This window comes from Morus notabilis, unplaced genomic scaffold (assembly GCF_000414095.1).
Source record: "Morus notabilis unplaced genomic scaffold, ASM41409v2 Scaffold212, whole genome shotgun sequence".
NCBI lineage: Eukaryota > Viridiplantae > Streptophyta > Magnoliopsida > Rosales > Moraceae > Morus > Morus notabilis.
In genome coordinates, this window is record NW_010361298.1 from 562,985 (window position 1) to 585,138 (window position 22,154).

General features: G+C 33.5%; 1 protein-coding gene across 2 annotated transcripts; it reads right to left on the minus strand.

Annotated features, from left to right (window-relative positions):
• Nucleotides 1–971: 971 nt before the first annotated feature.
• LOC21407451 (clathrin interactor EPSIN 2) lies at nt 972–8,668 on the minus strand. Of its 2 annotated transcripts, none has more exons than XM_024166316.1 (14): nt 8,542–8,668; nt 8,069–8,162; nt 7,844–7,895; nt 7,620–7,699; nt 7,391–7,469; nt 7,166–7,249; nt 6,893–7,038; nt 5,618–6,013; nt 5,164–5,196; nt 4,974–5,066; nt 4,690–4,886; nt 4,173–4,327; nt 1,816–2,767; nt 972–1,725 (listed from the first exon to the last, which is right to left on the minus strand). In XM_024166316.1, the coding sequence occupies exons 2-14, from the start codon at nt 8,101–8,103 to the stop codon at nt 1,301–1,303; spliced, it is 2,727 nt and encodes a 908-aa protein (XP_024022084.1). In that variant the 5' UTR covers nt 8,104–8,162; nt 8,542–8,668; the 3' UTR covers nt 972–1,300. The 2 variants fall into 2 exon arrangements, with proteins under 2 accessions (XP_024022084.1, XP_024022083.1); XM_024166315.1 differs by having other exon boundaries at nt 5,164–5,199.
• Nucleotides 8,669–22,154: the final 13,486 nt, after the last annotated feature.

Sequence of the window (22,154 nt, forward strand, 5' to 3'; positions counted from 1 at the left end):
TGTAGAACAACTACAATTGCAAGAAAAGAAGTTTATTGATTATGAAGACAACGAAATCAGCAAGAAAAAGAAGGAAAAAAAACGACTAAAAATAACTAAAATAACTATTTACAACAAAGATTCAAAAAGAGACGGCTTTCAGGAAAATAAAATAAGAAACTATCACAGCCTCAGGGGGGTAAGAGAAAGGCTTGTGTCTGTGAGGCTGTCAGGTAGAAGGGGAAAAAAAAAAAGGAAAAAAAAGAAAGTAGACGTTCAAAACAAAAATTAGGTGAGTGCACTTAAAGTTACAATACATCTATTGTTGGACACCTACACGCCACGTGATTTTAATCAAATGGTAACTAAAATAGAGTACACCAGTGTTTCTAATAGTACAAGAAATACTAAAGAACGTCAAACGAGAGAGTTTGTATAGGTAAAGGTTACGTAAATAGCAATTGATAATTCGGACCGGCTTTATTAGCCGTTAAGTAATTTAATTACTATTCAAATTTTTAATTCAAGTTTATGAAGACGTTTGGTTGAAGGATTCAAACCATATAATTCAAACTATTTTCAATTTACGTGAATTTTTTGTGAGAAAAAATATTATAGCGAATCATGAATCATGATTCGAATTAAGAAACGAATCCCTTTACCAAACATCCTTTAAATATGACTTTATGTGAATTTTTTATTATAACAAAAAAATTAAATGTTACTTCTGAAAATTTTTTATTATAATAAAATTATAATTTTAACTTGAATCGATAAAATAAACCGAATTTAAAACATCTTCGAGATCAATCAAACAATGCACCAATATACTGCCATAGCAGCAGGGGCACAAAACAAAAGACAAAACAAAACATAATCTGTACCATAGTAACATTTCATCAAAAGTAATATTTTATTGTGCAAGTACAAGCAAATAATAGCAGAGAAAATGATGGAAGAATGAATTGACATATTTTTCAGTGTGCAGAGAATTGTTATGAATCTTTGACACGTGACCAAAAATATATATATATAGGGGGCCAAAAAAGAGGAGAAAAAAATAATAAGGCACAACAACACAACCGCTGACATTGGCAAAAGTAGCTATCTATAAACTCGTGACCCAAAAAAAAAAAGAAAAGGGCAAGGCAAACAATCAAGACAGAAAAGAAAAAATACACCAAATCAGGCCATGCAGAAAATTTTGCAACTACCCATCAAAAATTACACCTGTGGCCACCAAACGCGGGTAGATTCCACGAGGAACGCAACCTAAGCCAAACCTTAAAGGAACAGTATTGACTGATTTCACGGTTCAATCTTATCGGTAACCGCCATATGGCTGTTGAGGACCATAACCACCCGTGCCCATCATAGGATTATAAGTGCCAGGTATTTTCGATCCAGGTGGGAACCCGGTGGGAGGTTGCATCTGAGGAACTTGTCCCATACCCATATTCATGCCCATTCCCATTCCCATAGGCTGTTGGTTCATGCCTCCATAGAGACCGACACCAGGAACACCACCCATTCCCATACCCATGCCCATACCTGAACCCATCATAGCGTTTGGTGGAGGCCTGAGCACACTTGCGCCAGCACGGCCCATCCCAGAACCAGACCCCATTGCCCTGCCCATCGTCACAGTGGAAGTTACTGGTGTTGCAGCAGGCTTCTCCATCCTCTTTTCTTTCCTGTTAATGGCATCAAAATCTATCCCTATATCCGCCAATGGGTTTATTTTGGCTGCACATGAAAAACCATATAACTGTCAACTACCCAATAAAGATAGAAAAAAAATAATAGAGGGGTTTCTAAAGAGATCTGAGCACTCACATCCCGAGATATTCAAATTAACGAGTCCTCTGCTCAGTGTATCAGCCCAGACTGTTGACTTTGTCTCAAACTTGTCATCGGCTGGTTTAGTACTCATTAGTGTTACTGTTGAAGATGGAAGAGTAACTTGTTGTGCAACTGAAGGTGGATTTTGTCCCGTTTGCGGAAGAAGGCCACCCAGAAGATCATTGCCTTGCTGCAAAGCCGGTCCGCTTGATGCTTGATAAGAAACAACTTGATGAGCAGAACTCTGTTGGGGAAGGAAGTTCCCAGTGTTAAGCTGTCCAGCTGGTCCCACTGCAGAATGTGGAACTGTGTGAGAAGTCACGGGAACTGTTGATGCTCCCTGTTGAGGATAGAAGCTTCCATTGTTTGGAGCCGCGAATTGTCCTTGTGGGAGAAAATTTCCACTATTAAATTGTACGGTTGGTCCAGTTGGTGTTTGAGGAACCACATGCGAGGTCAGCGGAGCAGTAGGTGCATGTGAGAGATAATTCCCATGTTGTCCAGCAGGACCACTTTGAGTCTGAGGAACCATATTTGATGGAACAGCAACGATGGATCCCGGTTGTGGTTGATAATTCCTGAAATCATTAGCGCCTGGCTGTGCAGGTGGGGCTGCTGGAGCTGAAAAAGGCGGCTGTGCAGTTATGGCAGGTGATGGCCCCGAAGGCGGGAGAATATCTGCAAGAATATCAGTGTTCTGGTGTGCGGTAGAGAGCTCTTGAGGTAAAAACTCTGAGTTCATTGGAGGAGTTTGGACAGAAGAGAAACTGGGAGCCGAGTATGTTAAGCCAGATAATGAGTCCCCAAAACCAAAATCAGATCCTGCATTCGCATTCGGGACTCCAGCATGCGTAGTGTGGATGGAAGTGGAAGTCTGTGGTAGAGCTTGGGTAGTGTCCAAAGGTATGGCTTTAAAAGGAGCATCGCCAAACGGGTCTTCAAAGTGCTGCATCAAGTCAATATTACTCTGTCAAATGACACTATATTCATTTTTCAAAGTGAGCAAAGAAGAGAAAATGGACAAAAGTCACTGAGAAGCTATGCATTCTCCTACCAGAAGAAAAGCTACACCAAAAGCTCCTAAAATGTCATTTACTAATAAGTACGACCAATACCACTCATTAAGTGAGATATAAACCTTAAGTTCCCTGGAATTTACACTTTCAAGATGTGAACTTAACACACATTTAATAGCTTTTGGTTCAACAATTTCGTTTGGTTCAACAATTTCGTTTGGTTCAGACGCTGATGTGTTCTAACACAGATTCCATGAAATATACATGCTTCATTCAAAACAGATGTGTAGAGTCATATTTTACTTATAAGAAAAGTCCTCATATTGAAAAATGGCTCAAATACAAGGGATGAGGCCAACGTATCCTCTAAAGATAAAACACAAAAAGAGAATGAAGAGAAAACAAGCAATGAGCAGTTCCACCAAGAACAACAAAAAATTGAAGTATCATTGCAGAAGAATTTGTTTGATTGCTTCTACTTTTGTTATATGCCAAATAGTTGAAAGCTCTAATAATCTCACCAAATATAAGATATACCAGTGATTAAAAGTCAAAAAGGCGCCCAACATCGTCAACAACAACAAAGAAAAAAATAAAAAAATAAAAACTCCGGGACAATGTAGAAACTTAAACATTGGTACTTAAACTATTTTGGTTGAAAAGAAATGTCAGGCTTTTTAACACAGAGACCGAATCATTTTCGAAATAGCAAAAGAGTCAACTCCCTTGTGGGCCTTCAGGCTTGACAAAGCCCTCAAAAGAATTTTCTTTGATTGTTTTGAATTGGAAAGATCCATATAATGGGGTAATAGATGTTATAGCTTTGTGGGGTGGATTTTTATGGTTTTAATCTCAAATCTAAACCTTTTTTATTGTTTTTGCTTTGTTGGGGACTTCTTGTCCTTTTTCCTTTGTTCTGATTTCAGTATTTATTTAGGAAGTTTCTTACCAAATATTAAAAAATAAAAAATAAAAGAACTTGTATTATTCTCACCAATGCCCCTTGAACTTTAGGGTTATTCTCCTTTGCCCCCTAAACTTTAAAAAGGCTGGAACAAAGGGGTAGTACAATCACATGGTCTTTCTGTTAGAATTTCTGCTAGAAACAAACGGAAAAAGACTACACAACCACACTTGACCCTCTTTTTCCATCTGTTTTCAACAGAGATTCTAACAAAGGGATTAAGTGAGACCAATTCAAAATTCAAGGGGTAAAGTAAGAGTTAATAAAGTTCATGGGGCAAACTGAAAATGGCACTAAAGTTTAGGGGGGCATAGATCAGACTCACACAAAAACTATGAACATATCATTCTACAAGTTTCTGACATGGCTACCTGATTCGTGACATTAGACGATACCGGAGCTGCTGCGAAAGTCGGTGCTTGAGACTCAGCTTCAGAGGTGGCAGAGGTAGATACAGTTGGAACAATGGCCAGTGACAAGGAACCAAGCAAGTCAACCTCGGCACTGTTTACATGAGCTGGTGTAGCTGATAAAAGAAGAGACGTCATAAGCATGAGTATCTCAAAATACATGTATGCATCACATTATGACACAATAAAAGAAACAATTGAAGAGCATAAAGTCCTCGATTGATTAGGAGAGGCGTAGCAGGTGCATTTGCTAACGCAAAGAATGACAAAGAAAAGATGAAGGGAAACAACAGGAGTAAATTAAAGGAAATAATGAGTGAGAGTAAAACAAGGCAATAGTAATGTGATAAAGAATTGCATAATAAAACAAACTAAACAATAATTTTAAGCATCCCCTGAGTTATGTGACGTGCAAGATTTTTGAACTTGACAAATAGCATGATGTTGATCGCCCAAGTGAACACGTAAGCTTTACTACCTGAAACTGCACCACGTGGATCAAATTCATCGGTAGCCTGCACTTCCTGGTTTGCAGGAGATACAGACGTGTCATGAACATTTGGTGGTTGGCTTGGATGATTCTGAGTGCTCCCTGGTTGCGGTGAAGAAATTGGATGGTTGTTTGCTGCAGGAGAAGAAGCTCTAGGAGCAGCTGCTGCTGGAGTTTCCCCATCCCTGTTATCAAAATATTCTTCATTGATCGAGGACAGAATATAGTTGTTAGGAAAACAAATCTTCATATCCAAGAAGAAAGTTTAGTACCTTTCGCTGTGAACAGGGCTTCGAGATTCGCTAGCCTCTTCATAACTAGGAGGTGCACCAATATTTTGTTCAGAAAATTTCCTATCAAGCCGCCTGCCAAAATTTTTTTACTAATGTAAAAAAGAAAAACTGTCCAATCTTTTGCTCTGAATTGAATTCTACCCATTCAGAGTATTAAGCACAAAATTACCTTCCATCCTGAGAATCATCACCTCTGGCCCCACTGCTGTGAAAAATAAAACCCAGAAGTACTCATTTAGAGAAGTGAAAAAGTAAGAGTTTGCAGAATTAACATATCTTAAAGTAAAGAAGCATAAAATTTAATGAAATATTTTCAATACAATAACACACAAGATTCAGGAGTATTTCAATTCTCATAATTGAAGTACGAGAAGTTCTTTGTAGGTCCTACGTAACACTACTTCCTTCCCCTATGTTTTATTCCCCATAATTAACCTTCATAATTTATGCCTGTTGGACATAAAAATAAATCAATGTTGTTCCATAACCTGCTTGTCTTCCTACTATTTATTATATAAATTAGATAATAAAAGTTTGAAAAACAAGGAGATAGGGAAACATATGTTGGACACAAAAATAAATTAATGTGCCATATTAATACAATTACATAAGTAAACACATACCGAGAAGAATATTGCCCGTCATCATCAAAAGAGCGTTCTCTATCTCTATCCGAGCTTCTACTTCTTTGGCCATATTGGTTCCCATCAACACTTTGACTTCTTCCCCTATAATCATCGTCCCTGTCACCATCTCTTCCATAGCGATCCTCATATTCTCTCCCGTAACGATCACCATCACGACTATATGAATCCCCATTTCTTCCATATTTATCATCATCTCTGTAGCCCCATTCCCTTTCTCTACCATATGAGTCCCCGTTTCTGCTATACCGATCATCATCCTTGCTTCCATAACGTCCTTCGTAACGATCATCGTCAAATCTGTCACCAGTTCCGCCTGTACTTGAATATGACCCGGGTCTATACATTCCACCAGAAGACGACGCGTTGCGGAACCTGTCATCATATAAGAATCATAAAAATTCATTGATGACACCTTTCAATGTAAGGAAAATTTGAGCGATTTTGCCTATTTATCTATGCAAATGTAGAGAAGTGTTCACGTACGTTTATACCACCTATGAAAAATGAAATACATTTAAGACTGAAAATAATAGCTAATACAAGCTAAAATTGTACTTGGGAGATAGTGTGGTACCAACGTATGATGATAAATGAAAGATGATTACAATATAAAAGAAAGTTAACTGAAAGAAAAGGTAAGCAATAATAAACAAGGGAAACTGATATTAAAATTTTTCCTATTGGATTTTTTTTGCTCCTCGAACTACACATCTCATTTCCACCCTTTGATTTTGAAATGTGGCATCCAATTCCTACCCTTTGAAATTACTACTCCTCACCTAGTTCTGCTAATGTCTTTCATCTAACTTGATAGAATTTTGGTTGAGGACAACCAGGCAATAATATGAACTATTAATGACAAAACCAAATGCCATATATGATATTCAGGAAATACAAAATGGGTGAACAGATTCGAGGAATGATAGTCGAAGTTACCCATTTTAAAAACTTACTATAATTTATAATATGGCCTAAATTAACCATAAAATATAGCGATAAGATATGGTTGTCAAAATCATAGCGGGGAAGCCGAAAGAAGTGATGAGAACACAATCAAAATCAAGCTTTATCACCATAATCATAGAAAACTCAAATCAATAAATGGCAGAGAGGATCCATGTTTTACTTTTATTGTTTCACAACTCATAACTAAATTGGTTTTCTTCATCCAAAAAAGATTTATATTGATGAAAGTAACTAGGCAAGAAATATCAACGAGAATATATGAATATACGAGTAAAACAAACTTACTTGTCCCTGTTTGCAGCAGCTTTCTGTCTAACTTCAATTATTCGTTCTTTATCATTCACTAGGACTACAAGACTTTGAGATTTCTTTCTGACATTGCTTCCTTGGTCTCTTCCACTGGAATCGATATATTGAAAGTCGGACAACGTCTGTCACATTGGAGACTATCATTGTAATTGCTTAATCAATTAAATCAAAGCATATAAAAAAGTCGTTAAGAAGTAAAGAATGAAAATGATCCACTAATGCCAAATCACAGAGTAAGCTAGAGATTACTGATATCTGATACACGTGTTCTCTGATCTCGTCTATGACCCGCTCCGACCCATGGGCTACCAGGTAGTCCAAAACTGTCAAAGCCTGATGAACAACACAAGAATAAATCAGTTTTGTTTGTGAAATGAAGCCTCCACAAAGAAAATTAAAGAATGACGAGAAATTCTGAAACAGTGACAGTCACAATTTTGATTGTAAGCTTGTGAGAGAGAGAGAGAGTATGACCTTGTAAACATGCCGCCAATTCTTGCCTGTATCATTAATTCGCTTCCAAATTACTGCCATGATCATCTGGTACTCATGACTGCAAGAATATGTGAAAATGCACTCATTAAGATGAAAGACATGATGACGCAAATAATCGAGAGATTACTAAATTAGGAAGTTCAGATTCTTTTCCATATAGAAACAATAAGGAAACATTAAGTTATTCTTCAGGTTTTGCAAAGCTTACTAGTTTCTGGTTGCCAGTGCAATATCAGCAAGAAGTGATCCATGTGGACCCCAGGGCTCATTGTTAGTAGAATCAAGAACCTGGAACAAAATAGGACCAACAAACAACAAGTTATCTCTCAAAACTTAAAACAAAAAACAAACCAAAAAAAAAAGCATCAAATTTAGCAAAATGATTTCTAACAACAAGCCTTGGAACCATAACCATGAAAAAAACTCATTTACCTTCTGTTCTATCCCAGGAACTTTAAGAACCTTCTTATTCACCTCTCTCTTACTGCAATAAAAGCAATAATAGAAGACATTAATGAATTCCCTATTTCAGAAAGGAAGGATCTTTATCTTTAAAGGCAACAAATTCAAACTAAGAAATTCTCTAAGTTTGCCAACACATAATAAAGATTATCACATCATGAAGAGGATTAATAATATAAGATTGTAAAGACTTACAGGTCCCTAACAGTTTGATCAAAGGCCTTCTTCATTGTAGCTTCTATATATAATATATTAAGACCAACCACAATTGGAATTATTGAGATTCTTTCTGAAATACAAAAGATTTCTGGAGTCAGCAATGAGAATACAACACCTGATCCAATCAACTAGATGAAACATTGAAATAATAATAATAAAAATTAGCAAAAATTTCAACTTTGAAGTGTCAATTATCCACACAAATTGATCGCAGCTTTTGACTTCGTAGTCACGAAAATTGATTAAATGGGCATAATTGGTTAACGAAAAGAAACCCACATCACAAAATGATAAACAAAGATTGACAGATTCAAAAAAAAAACAAAAAAAAAATTTCTTTGTGAATTTGAGGAGAAAATATTGGAAATTTGAGATAGATCTGAAAAAGAGAAGTAATAAATAAATAAAGGAAAATCAAAGAAAGAAAGCAGATCTAGCAGAGACGAAACCTGATCCGAAGTTTGAATTTGAATGAATGAACGAACGAAGGAAGAACCGATCGGATCGACAAAATGAAACCTTCTCTCTCTTTCTCTCTCTCTCTGGTTTTCGTTTGGTTGTCCGAATAATTTTAAAAACCCAAATAAAAAAAGAAAAAAAGAGAGAGAAAGAGAAAGACAGACCGACAGAGAGAAAGAGAGAGAGAGAGGAAAGAAGAAGGAAGGCAGAAAAGGAAGAGTTTTTTTTCTTATTTTTTTATTTTTTAGATTTGATTGAAATTCTAGAAAGAAAGAATTTCGGAGTGAAAAATGGAAAATGACGAGAAAGACAGCGCAACTTCTACGCAGAGAATTAAGCCGCTTGTTGCTTAGTAATTAGTAATTACTTATCTCTCTCTCTACATTTTTATTATTTTTTATTTTGTTTATTTAAGACACGTTTGGTAAGGAGATTTATATCATGATAAATCATAGTTCATAATTTATTATAGTATTTTTTCTTATAAAAAATACACATAAATTGAAAATGGTTCTAATCTCATGATTCTAATCCACGAACTAAACGTCTCCTTAAAAAATTAGTTCGTTGATTCAAGTTTTTAATTCAAATTGAGATGTGATTTTATATGAGAGTTTTTAACTGTAGTAAAAAAGTTAGATGTGACTATTTCTGAGAATTTTTTACTGTAACAAAACTTAAATTTTAAACTCGAATCAGTGAAATGAACGGGGCCTAAATTATTTTGCTAGTTTCTTTTTTTTTCCTTCTGAATTTTTCAGTGTTAATTTGTAAAAATTTTTAAGTAACTTGTTAAGCCTTTTTAGTTAACTAATTTGAATTTTTAATTTGAGTTAAAATGTGATTTTATATGATTTTTTATTATAATAAAAAAATTAAATGTGATTATTTATAAAAAATTTTATTATAATTAAATTTAAATTTTAAACTCAAATTATCGAAATAAACGGTCTAAATTTTTACAATGTTAATTTATGATTTTTTTTTTCTTTTATCTGTTTGGAAGGCACATGAACAACGAAGATGTATGTACAATGGGTCGGGTGAGAAACAATAATGGTGGACTGCTTTGAAATGTTGACTCTTTTAAAATAAAACTAGCCAAAAACTCAGCTTATTGTGAAAAATATTGTTATATTACATAAAAAGTTGATAATTTTTATAATATAAGATTAGTTTATATATACACATTTATATAATATTTTACTCAAAAATTTTCTTACAATGTATTGTAACTTTTGTTTTTTTTGGTTCTTCTTTAAAATATAAATTTTTAAAAATTAATATTAATAATTAAGGAAGTTAAAAATTTGCATTGGTGTTATTGATGGTGATAGGAACTCAATTTTTTAATTTTAATGGGAAAATCTGTGTATATAAAAGTAAAAACAATTACATGAAAAGGTAATAAAACGGGCGTTTTGTGCGCGTGACTCATTTAAAATAACGGTTATACAAATCATCAGGAATTAAAAAAGACGAAAAAAAGAAATGATAGAAGAATAGTAATAATTAATATATTATCATTAGTGACTGCATTAGTGATACGGGTGAACTTCTGGCTCCGCATGCTCTTCATGTGCCTGTCGCAATTGTTAATAATTTTGATCTGACCACTGAAGTAATTTCTAGTTTAATTTATTTAAAAATGTGCAAATTTATATTTATTTTAGTGTATTTTTATTTATTTTTTTTTTTCATTTAAATTATTTATAATATTTTCATTTGAGAGCCTTTAAAAAATTGACATAAAATGATATTAAAATGGACAAAATCTGACTACAAATCAACACCTTTCTTTTTCAAATTTTTTTTTCTTTTTTAGTCTTTGTTTAGTTTTAATCTTAAACAAGCGCTACGCACACATATTAATTTAAAATAACGGTAACACAAATTGTTTAAAAAAAAGTAAAAATGACAACATAAAAGAAATGAAAATAATAACGGGAGAAATCTTAAGCAAAGAAAGAAGGAAAATAATTTAACGTACTTCATTGTGTTTTAAATTATCTCTATTTTATTTTGTTTAATTTTTAAATTAATTTAGTGTGATTTTATTTTACTTTAGCGTATTTTTATTTAATTTTATTATATTATTTATGGTGTTTTTATTTTAGTAATATAAAAATTTTGGCGCAAAACAGTAGTAAAATGGACAATAGTAAATAAATATAATAAACAATAAAAATTTTAAAAATGAAATCATAAATGCTTTAAAACTGTTTGATCAAAAATTTTGACAGCTCATATTCGCACGTGAAAAGCACGCACAAGTGAGGAGCATTCAGCGGGGGGAAGGGAACAAGAGTGGTGCAGTGGTGGGCCCTGCCACTTTCTCTTTCGGCTAGCCGAGGATCAACACGTGGCAGACCATAAGGCAAGAAAAGACCCAAAAGCCCCTGCCCATAGGGCAAAGTCAACAATTCAAAATGAATGAGCAAAACTGATATTTTACTGTACTATGTACAATAAAACATGCCTCTCCTTTAATATATTTATAATGCAATTTCATCATTACAAAAAATTACACACAGATCACCTACCAGATAAAATCGACTTAGGCAATGTTATCATAAAAAATGCTAGTATCACTCTCTGCATTCATAGTTTGACATGTAAACTCCTATACTATATTTTCTGTTTAAATAATAATATTTCATGTTAGTGGAGTCCACATGTCAAACTGTAAATCACTCTTAAAAATGCTAGTATCATTATTTCTGTCAAACTGTAATGTTATCTTGAAAAATGCTAGCATCACTCTTTCGGTCACTAACTGCATTTACAGTTTGACACGTGAACTCCACTATCATATTTTCTATTTAAATAATAATACATAATATTAATAGAGTCTACGCGCTAAGCTGTAAATGTAGAGAGTGACAAAAACAATGACCTTAGCATTTCTCATGTTATCTTCTCTCCCTTTTTTTTTTTTTAATCTTTCTTCTTGTGGAAAGTATGTATTTTATTGGAAAATTGAAAAAGAAGGAGAAATAGAAAGCATTTATGTTCATTTAAAAAAAGAAAAGAAAACATGTTTTGGTAAATTTTTATCAACCTTAAAAAATATAAATTCTTCTTTTATTTTTGTGCACGAAATGGAGTTCATTTTTAGTATTGAATTTTCAATGAATATACAAATAGAATGAGAACGTGGGGAAACCACATTTGTTATATATTATAAACAAAAAAATAATAATACCCATCTCCCATCATCTATCAATGTCACATTCAAACATCCAACGAAGACACCTTTCTTCTCTCAATCCGGCAACCCACAACCACATACCCATCTCAGTAAGGTCAGCCTCCGCCGATTAAGCCTCAGATCTGCCACAACTGACAGCCTCCACCTCCAACCACGATGCCCCTGAACAAAGCTCGTCGGTACTATTCTTCGACTTTAAGAGTGTATTTAGAACTCGTTCTAAAATAATTTTATTTTTTATATGAAAATAAAAATGTTTTTAATTTCAGACATAAATTATTTTTAAAAATGTGTTTATTAATTTTATCAAGAGATTATTTTTAGTACAAAAAAACTCATTAATGTCTCTCTATTTGCTCGAAAGATGAGAAAATAAAAACAAAAAATAAAAAATGACTAAAAATTATTTTTCATTTCTCTCTCATTTTACATTAAATTAAAAAATTATTTTTATTTTTATTTTTTGTCTTTATTACGTCAAACATCATTTTAAAAACGTTTTTATTTTTTTTTAAAAAAATATAAAAAATAAAAATGAGATCAATTTTAAACACGGTCTATATGTCGCCTTCCCCTCTCAGACCTAGACACAGGAATCAACCCTACGATGGGGCCGGACTCTGACCTATTGCGAGAGGGAGGCGATGGCACAAACAAAATAGTGAAAACCTAATGAGAGAGCGAGAGTTGTTGTTCTCTTTTTAAAAAGTTATTATTAGTAAATCAAAAGTTGGTCATTATCTTTATCAAAAAAAAAAAAAAAAGAGTTTGTCTTTATATTTTTAGTTTGGACAATCAAATTCTTGAATTCTTAATTTCCTTGCAATATTGGTAAAATTACTAAGGCCCGTTTAGTTCGTTGATTCGAATTGAGATGTGATTTTATATGAGAGCTTTTTACTGTAGTAAAAAAGTTAGATGTGACTGTTTATGAAAACTTTTTACTGTAGCAAAACTCGAATTCTAAACTCGAATTAGCAAAATGAACGGGGTAATTTAACACCGGAACAACACTTGACATAGGGTAACTGTGGATAGTAAAATAAAATAAATAGAAGGAAAAGAAAAACCTTTCTGGTGATTTGACATGATCACCGTGATGAATGGTCCGCTGGTAGTTTGTGCTGCTTGACCACAAATTAAGTAATTAAAAATGTATGTCAGTTAGAGGATTCGTTCTTTGATTTAAATCATAGTTCAGGTTCGTTATAATATTTTCTCTTACAAAAAATACACGTAAATTAAAAATAATTTTAATCTCATAGTTTTAATCCATGAACCAAACGGGCTCTTAAATGATCTTACAAAGTAGTCACTGTTGCTGTAACAAGGGGGACATTTTAGGTGCTCAAATTATGGTAACTTAAACTAATGAAACAAACGGGGCAGAATATTAATTCATCGGCCCTCAATGATCTTCCAAGGCAAATTCTGGATATTAGAATTATCAATGTTTTTTAAATCAATGTAATGAAAGGTTCAAGGTGAAAAAAAAAAAGCTTAAAGAAAGAAGGAAATGAAGAAAGAAAATAGGACCACTAGTATTCAAAACTGTTTAGAGAATTCGTGTAATTTTTTTTTTTTTTTTTTAAAAGAAAAGCCTGAACTTGCATAGGCTCATTGATTTTTAATTTTTTACAGAGAAATATACACTTCTATGGAAATTTTATGGTAGAGTATAAAGAAATCTAACGAGAAATATTGATAAATATCCCTTAAAATGTATAAATTTTAATTTTTACTCCTTATTCTTAAAAGGATCTAAGTCCATATTTATGTACTTTTAAAAGTAAGTCAACAATTTTCTCAAAAACCGATATGACGCATCTTTAAACATTAAAATTAATACTAAGAAAATATACAAATTCAATTAAATTTGGTGAAGATCAGTTCAGAATTTCATGCAGCCTATTATTTTTTTTCCTTTTTTTATTAATATGGCACATGTTTTTGTTACAAAATTTCGTCGCTCTCGAACACATTCCCTTAATGCAGAAATCGAATTATCGACAAATCATGTTGCTCCTATCCTTCATCTTTTTTCTTATTCCTCTCTCAACAATATTTGTAATTTTCCTAGTAAAAACAAAAGAGCCAATGTAACATATTTTCATTTATTTTTCTTTTTTTTCCCCAAGTGGTTGGGCTTTGATTTAATTGTTGGCAAGTATGTGAATCATAATGATGAAAAGGATTCTTCACCTTTATGTAACACATTATATTATATCTTTTTTATGGTGGTAAATCTTTATTTTCGGTTAGAAAATGGCTTGTAAAGCCATATTAAAGGCTTATTTTGAAGCCTATTTTGAAAAGGGGTCCAATTGAATTTTGAGACGGGTCTTGATGGATTTGTGTTTTCCATCACGAGGAGATCAAAATCGAGTATTCATCCTTGCGCTTTTATTTTCCGAGTTTGGTAGAAAGATTAAATTAGTGTTGTACAATTTCGTTATTTTGATCTTGCAAAAGTTGTTCTTCTTCTTTGTATTTTCTATATTTTTGGCTAACATTTTCCACCACTAAAAAAATACACATAAGCCAACACCATAAAGCCTCTTTTCAATTTTTTTTTCGTTTAGAATTTCTTTGATAAGACAGTCCTACTAGTAGTGTTAATTTATGAGCATTGGATCTAATTAAAATCACATCAAATTAAAAAAGTATGAAAAATAAACAATTTTTTTTATATAAATCTAACGTCTGAAAATAAAGAACTACTGGTAGTTTATTTTTTCTAATCCTATTGAAAAATCTCTCTTTTTTTTTTTCCTCTTTTCTATAATATATAATATATCATCAAAAGAGGAAAAAGCGTACCATGAAAGTGCTATCATTACATTAATAGAGCTTGCTTTCATGTTCTTTAAATCAACAACTCATATTGATGTTATTCCAGTGAGGGCTTTGCAAATAGAGTCGTAAAGGAAATATACTAATATTAAAAAAAAGTTATTAAAGTTTTGCGACTGCCATTACCAAGTTATATCTATCTATAATAGAATCCAATGAAAGGAAGCATCCAATGCTTAAAAAATTATTGTTACGTCTTAAAAAATTATTGTTACGTCTCACTACAAAAAAAAATTAAAAATTAAAAAAATAATAATAAAAATAAATAAATAAATAAATTCCACATGGTTCTGCATTATGAGATGCATGTGATAGTAAGATTAATAATTTAAATACACATGATTTAACAAATTTTCACAATACCCTTTTCATTTATATCTAACTAGAATTTTATAAGATGGGTTCTACCGTCATACCAAATTGCAAGAAAATTATAATGGGTCCGTTTAGTTCGCTAATTCAAATTGAGATGTGACTTTATGTGAGAATTTTTTATTATAGTAAAAAAGTTAAATGTGACTGTTTCTGATAATCTTTTACTATAATAAAACTTAAATCGGTAAAATAAACAGAGTCGATACCTATAGGTTGAGAAAAGATTATTAAGACGTTCACCATGTGACCAATAAAGTCCGTTACTGCAAGGAGGAATAGTGCTTTTTTTTTTTTTTTTTTTTTTGCGACAACAATCCCTGAAATTTACAGAACATGATAAATAGGCCCCTACAGTACCTCCATTTTTCAACCAACTAGCCCTGATTTTTTTGTTTTTTTTTTTGCTAGTACAACCGGCCCTGAATTTACTTGTATGTTTACGACAACTTTGGTCCCTCACCCAAAAATTGACAATGTACTTGTGACTTTTAACAAACTAGTCGTAAGCCTATTGCCCAGCAACTTGAGATTTTACAGAAATAGTCAAATCAGATGCGAAATATAATAATTTAGAGACGGAACTGGTAAAAAGAAAGGAAAAAAAAAAAGGAAAAAGACCAAGTCGTGACGATGATAATTTAAGGAGTAATGCTGCCAAAAACCGAAAGATATACACTAAGTTAGAGATGTTTCCAATGCACGATAAATTGGTACATGGGTCTCTATAGTTAAATCAAAATTCAAATCAATACTTTGACCACTTTTGCAACTATTGGTTCAACGTAACATGAGATCCTACCAATTAAGTGGACGTTTAGTTCATAAATTCAGAATCATGATTCAAAATTATTCTCGTTTTACGTGTATTTTTTGTGAGAAAAAAATACCGTAAAGAACTATGAATCATGATTTAAAATTAGAGACGAATACATGAAACAAACATCCCCTAAACTCATTCACCATATTTTCTTTTCCTTTAACTCGGGAAAAAAGAGAATGCTGGGAGCGAAATTATGATACAATTATCTTCCATCTATAGGGGCATTAATGCAATGGAATATTAGCTTAATTACAAAACAAGGCAAGGGACATAAATGCAAAGAGAAGAAGAACCTTGTACTTTATTCTCAACTAGGAGTTGTACCTTGACCTTTGTCGCGATCGGAGTAGAGATGTAGGAATGGGCCGGCCCGGCTCATTCTCCTTAGGCCCACGCGAGCCGGGCCCGCCCAGCCCACGAATTTCTTAGACTGGGCCGGACCGGGCCGTATAAGAATGACCTCGGCCCAGCCTACACCATGGGCCAATTTTACGTGGGTCAGATTGGGCTGTACCGTGGGTGAAGATGGGCGTGCCATGTGCCTTGAATGGGCTGGTCCACTAAAGGCCCATCTTGGCTCATCATAGGTTTAGATGGGCCAGCCCATCTAAGCATGTAATTTTTAATTTTTTAATTTTTAATTTTTAATTTTTAATTTTTAATTTTTAATTTTGAATTTTTAAACAAGTTAATAAATATATAAGTTTGAATAGTCAATGGAAATATGAAAATGAATATTTTATTTACGATTACCTCATTAAATAAAAATCTTTCTAAGAAAAACCCAATAGGACAAAACCTTGGTAAGAAAAAAAGAGTATAATCAGGATAATTATACATAAAATGTTTACAAAATTACTAAAAAATAAAAAAATGAAGATATTATGGGCCTAGATGAGCCGGGTTGGGCCGGCCCATCATGGGCCTAGACGGTCCGGTCAGCCTGATATGGCCCATGATTTTCATGAGCCGTGTCGGGCCGGCCCATGGGCCGATATATGTTGGCCCAGCCCAGCCCACCAATATTTTATGGGCTGGACCGTGCCTTAAACAGTGACAGACAGTGCTAGCCCGGCCCGTCACTGTGTTAGGATGGGCCTGGGCCGGCCCATGGGCCCTAGCCTATTGTTGCATCTCTAGATTGGAGGACTCTAAACATTCCTTAGCCCTGTGAACCTTTGATTAAACATAAAAGCTCCCGCTTGTTGTGTTCCTCTCAAATAACGCATCGTATTTTTTGAGCCTTGCTTCGTCATTATTGATAAAAATAGTGCAAATTGTTGGAAAAATATGGTTTTACTATGTTTGGGTGAATGAGAAATTGATGCTCTAAGTGTGACTATTAGAAAGTTGGATAAGAGTCCCACATGAGAAAGAGATTAAAGCTTAATGAAGTTTATAAGAGATTGCACCCTCAAGCTTGGGTAAGAATGTTCACCCAAGATGCTCTCTCAAGTGCACGGGGTGCGAATCATCGGGCCGGTGAGTTAGGGCCCCAATGTGTGCACCCACACATGTGGGCGACGCGAATGTCGATCCGTTAGACTTGTCCGCACGAGTTTTGTGCATTAGTGTAGGGTTTATGATTCAGTAAATTGCAACATTATTGCTTAGTTTAACTCTGGATTTATGAGCATGAAACATGAAACTGCTGCACGTTTTACAATGTGGACATACCTTAGAGCAGGTTTATGTGGATGTGCAGGGGTTTGTAACCTCTAAATTAAATTTCCATTATTCTGATAATAAATTTAGATTAATTCACCATTATTCTAGCTTTGTAACATCCCATGCAGCAGTCTTTATAAGGAGCTCTCTTCAACCATTTGGAAACAAACAACAATCAAAAGCTTTGCTCCTCTTCTGCTCTCATTTCTGTTCTTAGAGTGTTTTAGGCATTCTGGTGATAGAGTGGAGATGCAGTTAGCGTTTGCTAGAGTGGTTCTTTCATACTGAAGATTTACTCGACGTCGTTGTATCCTGAGAAACAGGTGCTTGCACGAAACTCAAACACCCGTAGAATGGGCGAAACTGTTTTAAGAAATTGTAACTGCTACATGCCTCAACGTACTTTTGTTCAGAATCCATTCTTTGTTTGAGGTTCAATTTAGTTGTAACAATTTATATTTCCACTGAAATTTCTAGTCAATAATATTCATCTTGTTCGTTTCTGTTTTGGTTTATATATACACACTTCTAACACAAATAACCTCAGAATGCAATACTGACCTTCATAACCTCTTCCCAAGTAGTTTCCTTTGTGACCCCAAGACTGCTTGCTTCTTACTCCGTCATGACTTTACTTGCTCGGCGCATCGTGTTTTGCAACATCTCTTGAGCAACGCCAGATTTTGAGGCATCTGTAGCATAACCAAAACCTAAGTATAAGTCATACAGAGCTAGTATAGACACCTAAGCTGGTAACTAATAGCCAAAACAACCCTCTTGGGCACTTGTTTATATGAAACATAAAATAAGGCGCATTTGGAACTTGTTCCAATGTGATTTTATTTTTTATATGAAAATGGAAATGAAAACGTTTTCAATCTCAGACAGAAATCATTTTTAAAAATGCATTTGGTAGTTTTATCAGGAGATTATTTTCAGTATAAAAAAATCCATTAATGTCTCTCTCTCTCTTTCTCTACTCGAGAGAGGAGAAAACGGAAACAAAAAATAAAAAAACGACTAAAAGTCGTTTTTCATTTCTCTTCCATTTTATACTAAACTAAAAAATTATTTTCATTTCTATTTTTTGTCTTTAATTATACCAAACACCGTTTCTCTCACGTTTTTATTTTTTCTTTCTCGAAAAATATGAAAAATAAAAACAAAAACAACTTCAAACCAGTCTTGACATGAAAAAGATAAAGATTCTTCCATTAAATCACAAAGTCTTGACATGAAAAAGATAAAGATTCTTCCATTAAATCACATATATGAAAACACTCCAGCATATCTATGTGCAAAGTATTTTATAGGTTTAGGGACTTAAAACTATGGCCATATAATGTGGGAGCAAAGAACGGAAGCCTATTTAGTGACAAGTCAAGCCACATGAGGTTGAATTTCTTACAAGGGTGGAGGTGGAGGTGCAGTACAGCTCTCTCGAGTAGTAAGAGAGCACTGCAATGGTCTCCAACAACAGAGCAAAGAAGACTATCTTGACCTTATGAAATACCTTAAGCTTTGTATGAAGAGCTAGACACAAAACAAAAATAATAAGTGTGGAGAAAAACTCTAGGAGCAAGGCTCGGAATAAAGAGAGGGGTAAAATTACCTTTTTGACAATTATTGGGTAAAATAGTCTCTTAGACTTAGAGATGTATTTTCAAACCTAAGACCAGATTATAGACTTAGTTTAATGTTTACATGGGAGCTCAAAAGTTTGGGCTAAATTGGATGTGAGTTGGGCCTAAAACGGACCCGGTTACCTATGGTTACCCACTAGGTTACCAACAAAAGACCAAGCACAATTTAAAATTTGGTAAACCCACAATCCCTTATGAGCTCTTCAACCGACCCTGAATTTACTTGTATGTTTACGACAACTTTGGTCCCTCACCCAAAAATTGACAATGTACTTGTGACTTTTAACAAACTAGTCGTATGCCTATTGCCCAACAACTTGAGATTTTACAGAAATAGTCAAACCAAATGCAAAATTTAATAATTTAGAGATGGCACTGGTAAAAAGAAAGAACAAAAAGAAGAAAAAAAGACCAAGTCGTGACGACGAAAATTTAAGGAGTAATGCTGCCAAAAACCAAAAGAAATACACTAAGTTAGAGATGTTTCCGATGCACGATAAATTGATTAAACACTTATGATCTTGAATTTTAAGTATATACCGTAACGTTACGTTCTCCTGTACGAAGTGTGCAATTGAGTATTTGGTTAAAAAATTTTAATCTAGTTTTTGCTAAAATTGTTTCGAAGCTTTTTATATGTGTATCTATTATTATCATTTAACTCTTATGGCTCGTCAGAAATATGTTACATTTCAAAAAATATATATATTCAAAATTTTACAAGTCCATAGAGTTTGATACGAGTAATTTAGAGTTTTAAAATGTTTAACTAAGTTAATTAATGATCGAGCAGTCAGGTCGTTACAAAAATACTATAATAAAACTAAACCCATAGATTTAGACCGTAAGTTAACAGAACCCATATATACTAAACATCACCTAATAGTAACAGACCAGCAAAAATCAAGTATTTTTCGTCTAAATTAATTCTCATTCCCTAAATTCAAATAGGATGGATCAGATGGCTGCTGATTATCAATAGTGTCACTAGTGTCTCTAACACAATCAACATGCTGTCACCGCAAAAAATCAGTTTTGTTGATTTGCCAATGCAGAATACAACGGTCGGTAATGTGTGGTGAAATTCAAAATTCATTTGTTAATTCAAAATTCATTTGTTAATTATGGAAAATTCTTTCAAAATTATGAAAAATTCTAAGATGTTTTATAAGGTTAAAAGGAGGCTTATGCATGAAAATTGCTTTAAAATAAAATTTTTAAACCCTCTGAAAAGTCACTTATAGTGGTTGTGTAGTAGTCATCCGGTTAACCAGACGGATACATCCGATTAACCCGGCATGTTCAACGGCTAGTTGAAACTAGCCATTAGCTTAGACACGAACCCATACGGCTCTATTTTGAGGTTTTTGATATTGGGTATTTTCTTGTCAAAAATGGTTGTTGAACATTTCTAAAAGCTCCAAAATAGTATCAAAACATCCTTAAACTCAACTTGCATTAATCTTCATGATATTGAGCTTTCAAAACACACTTTAAGCCAAACTTGAGATTATTCTTGCTTTAGTGTAAAAAACATCTCCTAGCACTCTACTTGTAATAAAACAAAGTTGAGGTAAATCTTTTTAAGTGATCTAGCCTTAAAATTTTATTATTCCATCAAAGTTTTAGGATGCCAATCCCTTGTAATTTGGTGTGTAAAGGATAGCCAACATCCTAAGTTAATGTTTGGCGATCATAAGAAGTTGTGGTGAGCCTTGGATTGAAGAAGTCACCGTCTTTGTATTGGAGTGATCAAGCTGAAAAGACGATCAAATATAGTGGAAGAGGTAAAGCGGTAGTTTGCATGGCGACAGTGGATGTAGGCATACTGCCGAACCACTATAAATTGTGTTTGCTCTCTTTTTCTCTTAATCTCTTTAAATTTCCCTAATTTACTTTTCAATTGGTCTTATATCTCGATTGATTTGCATCTTGATTTTAGATTTATTAAGTTTCTTGTATTCTTTGAAGTGCTTGAGTTTTCGCATACTAAGTGTTCGATAAATTACTGTGTTGAGTTTATCATTGCTATTTGCTCTAATTTTTCAATAATTATAATAATTTTTTTAAAAATCTTTTAAAATCCAATTCACCCTCCTCTTGGATAGTCAATCTTGGGATAACAATTGGTATCAAAGCGTATGTGCTCAATTTTCTTAAAAAGATTTAACAATCTTGAGCATGACTACTCAAAACTTTTAAAACATGAAAGGTCATGCTACAAATAGACCTCCACTTTTCAATGGGAGTGATTATAATAATTGGAAAGCTAGAATGAAAATTTACTTGCAATCTATTGATTATTGTTTGCGGGAAGTGGTTCAAAATAGTCCATTTGTGCCAACCAAAACCGTTGATGGTAAAACGGTTCCTAAAGAACCTAAGGAATGGAGTGATGATAACAAGAACAATTTGTCCTTGAATGCTAGAGCCATTAACATTCTCTATTGTGCCATAGACAAAGATGAATTTAATAGAATATCATCTTGTAAATCCGCTCAAAGCATTTGGCACACAGTTGAAGTTGTTCATGAGGGAACTAATCAAGTGAAGTAGACAAAAATTAACTATCTTATTCATGATTATGAAATGTTTAAAATGAAAGAGCATGAGTCTATTACATAAATGTATAATAGATTTACAGATATCATTAATGGTTTGAAATCTCTTGGTAGATCATTTTCCACAAGCGAGTTGATAGATCATCTTGGCATGTAAAGAGGACAACATTGGAGGAAGCCAAAGATCTCACCACTCTTCCAATTGAAGAACCAATTGAATTGTTGATGACTTATGAGATCACAAGGAAACAAAATTAAGAAGAACTAAAAAAGTGAAGATAAAGGAGAAAGGAATTGCCTTAAAAGCATCTATCCAAGAAGAAGAAGAAGATGATGAAAATGAAGATACTTTTTTTGATCAAAGTAACTTGGATATGATGCTTTTCTTTGCGAAGAAGTACAAGAAATTTTACAAGAAGTTCAATCAAGGCAAGAGAACCAAGAAGAGTGAAGATAAAGGAGAAAAATCAAA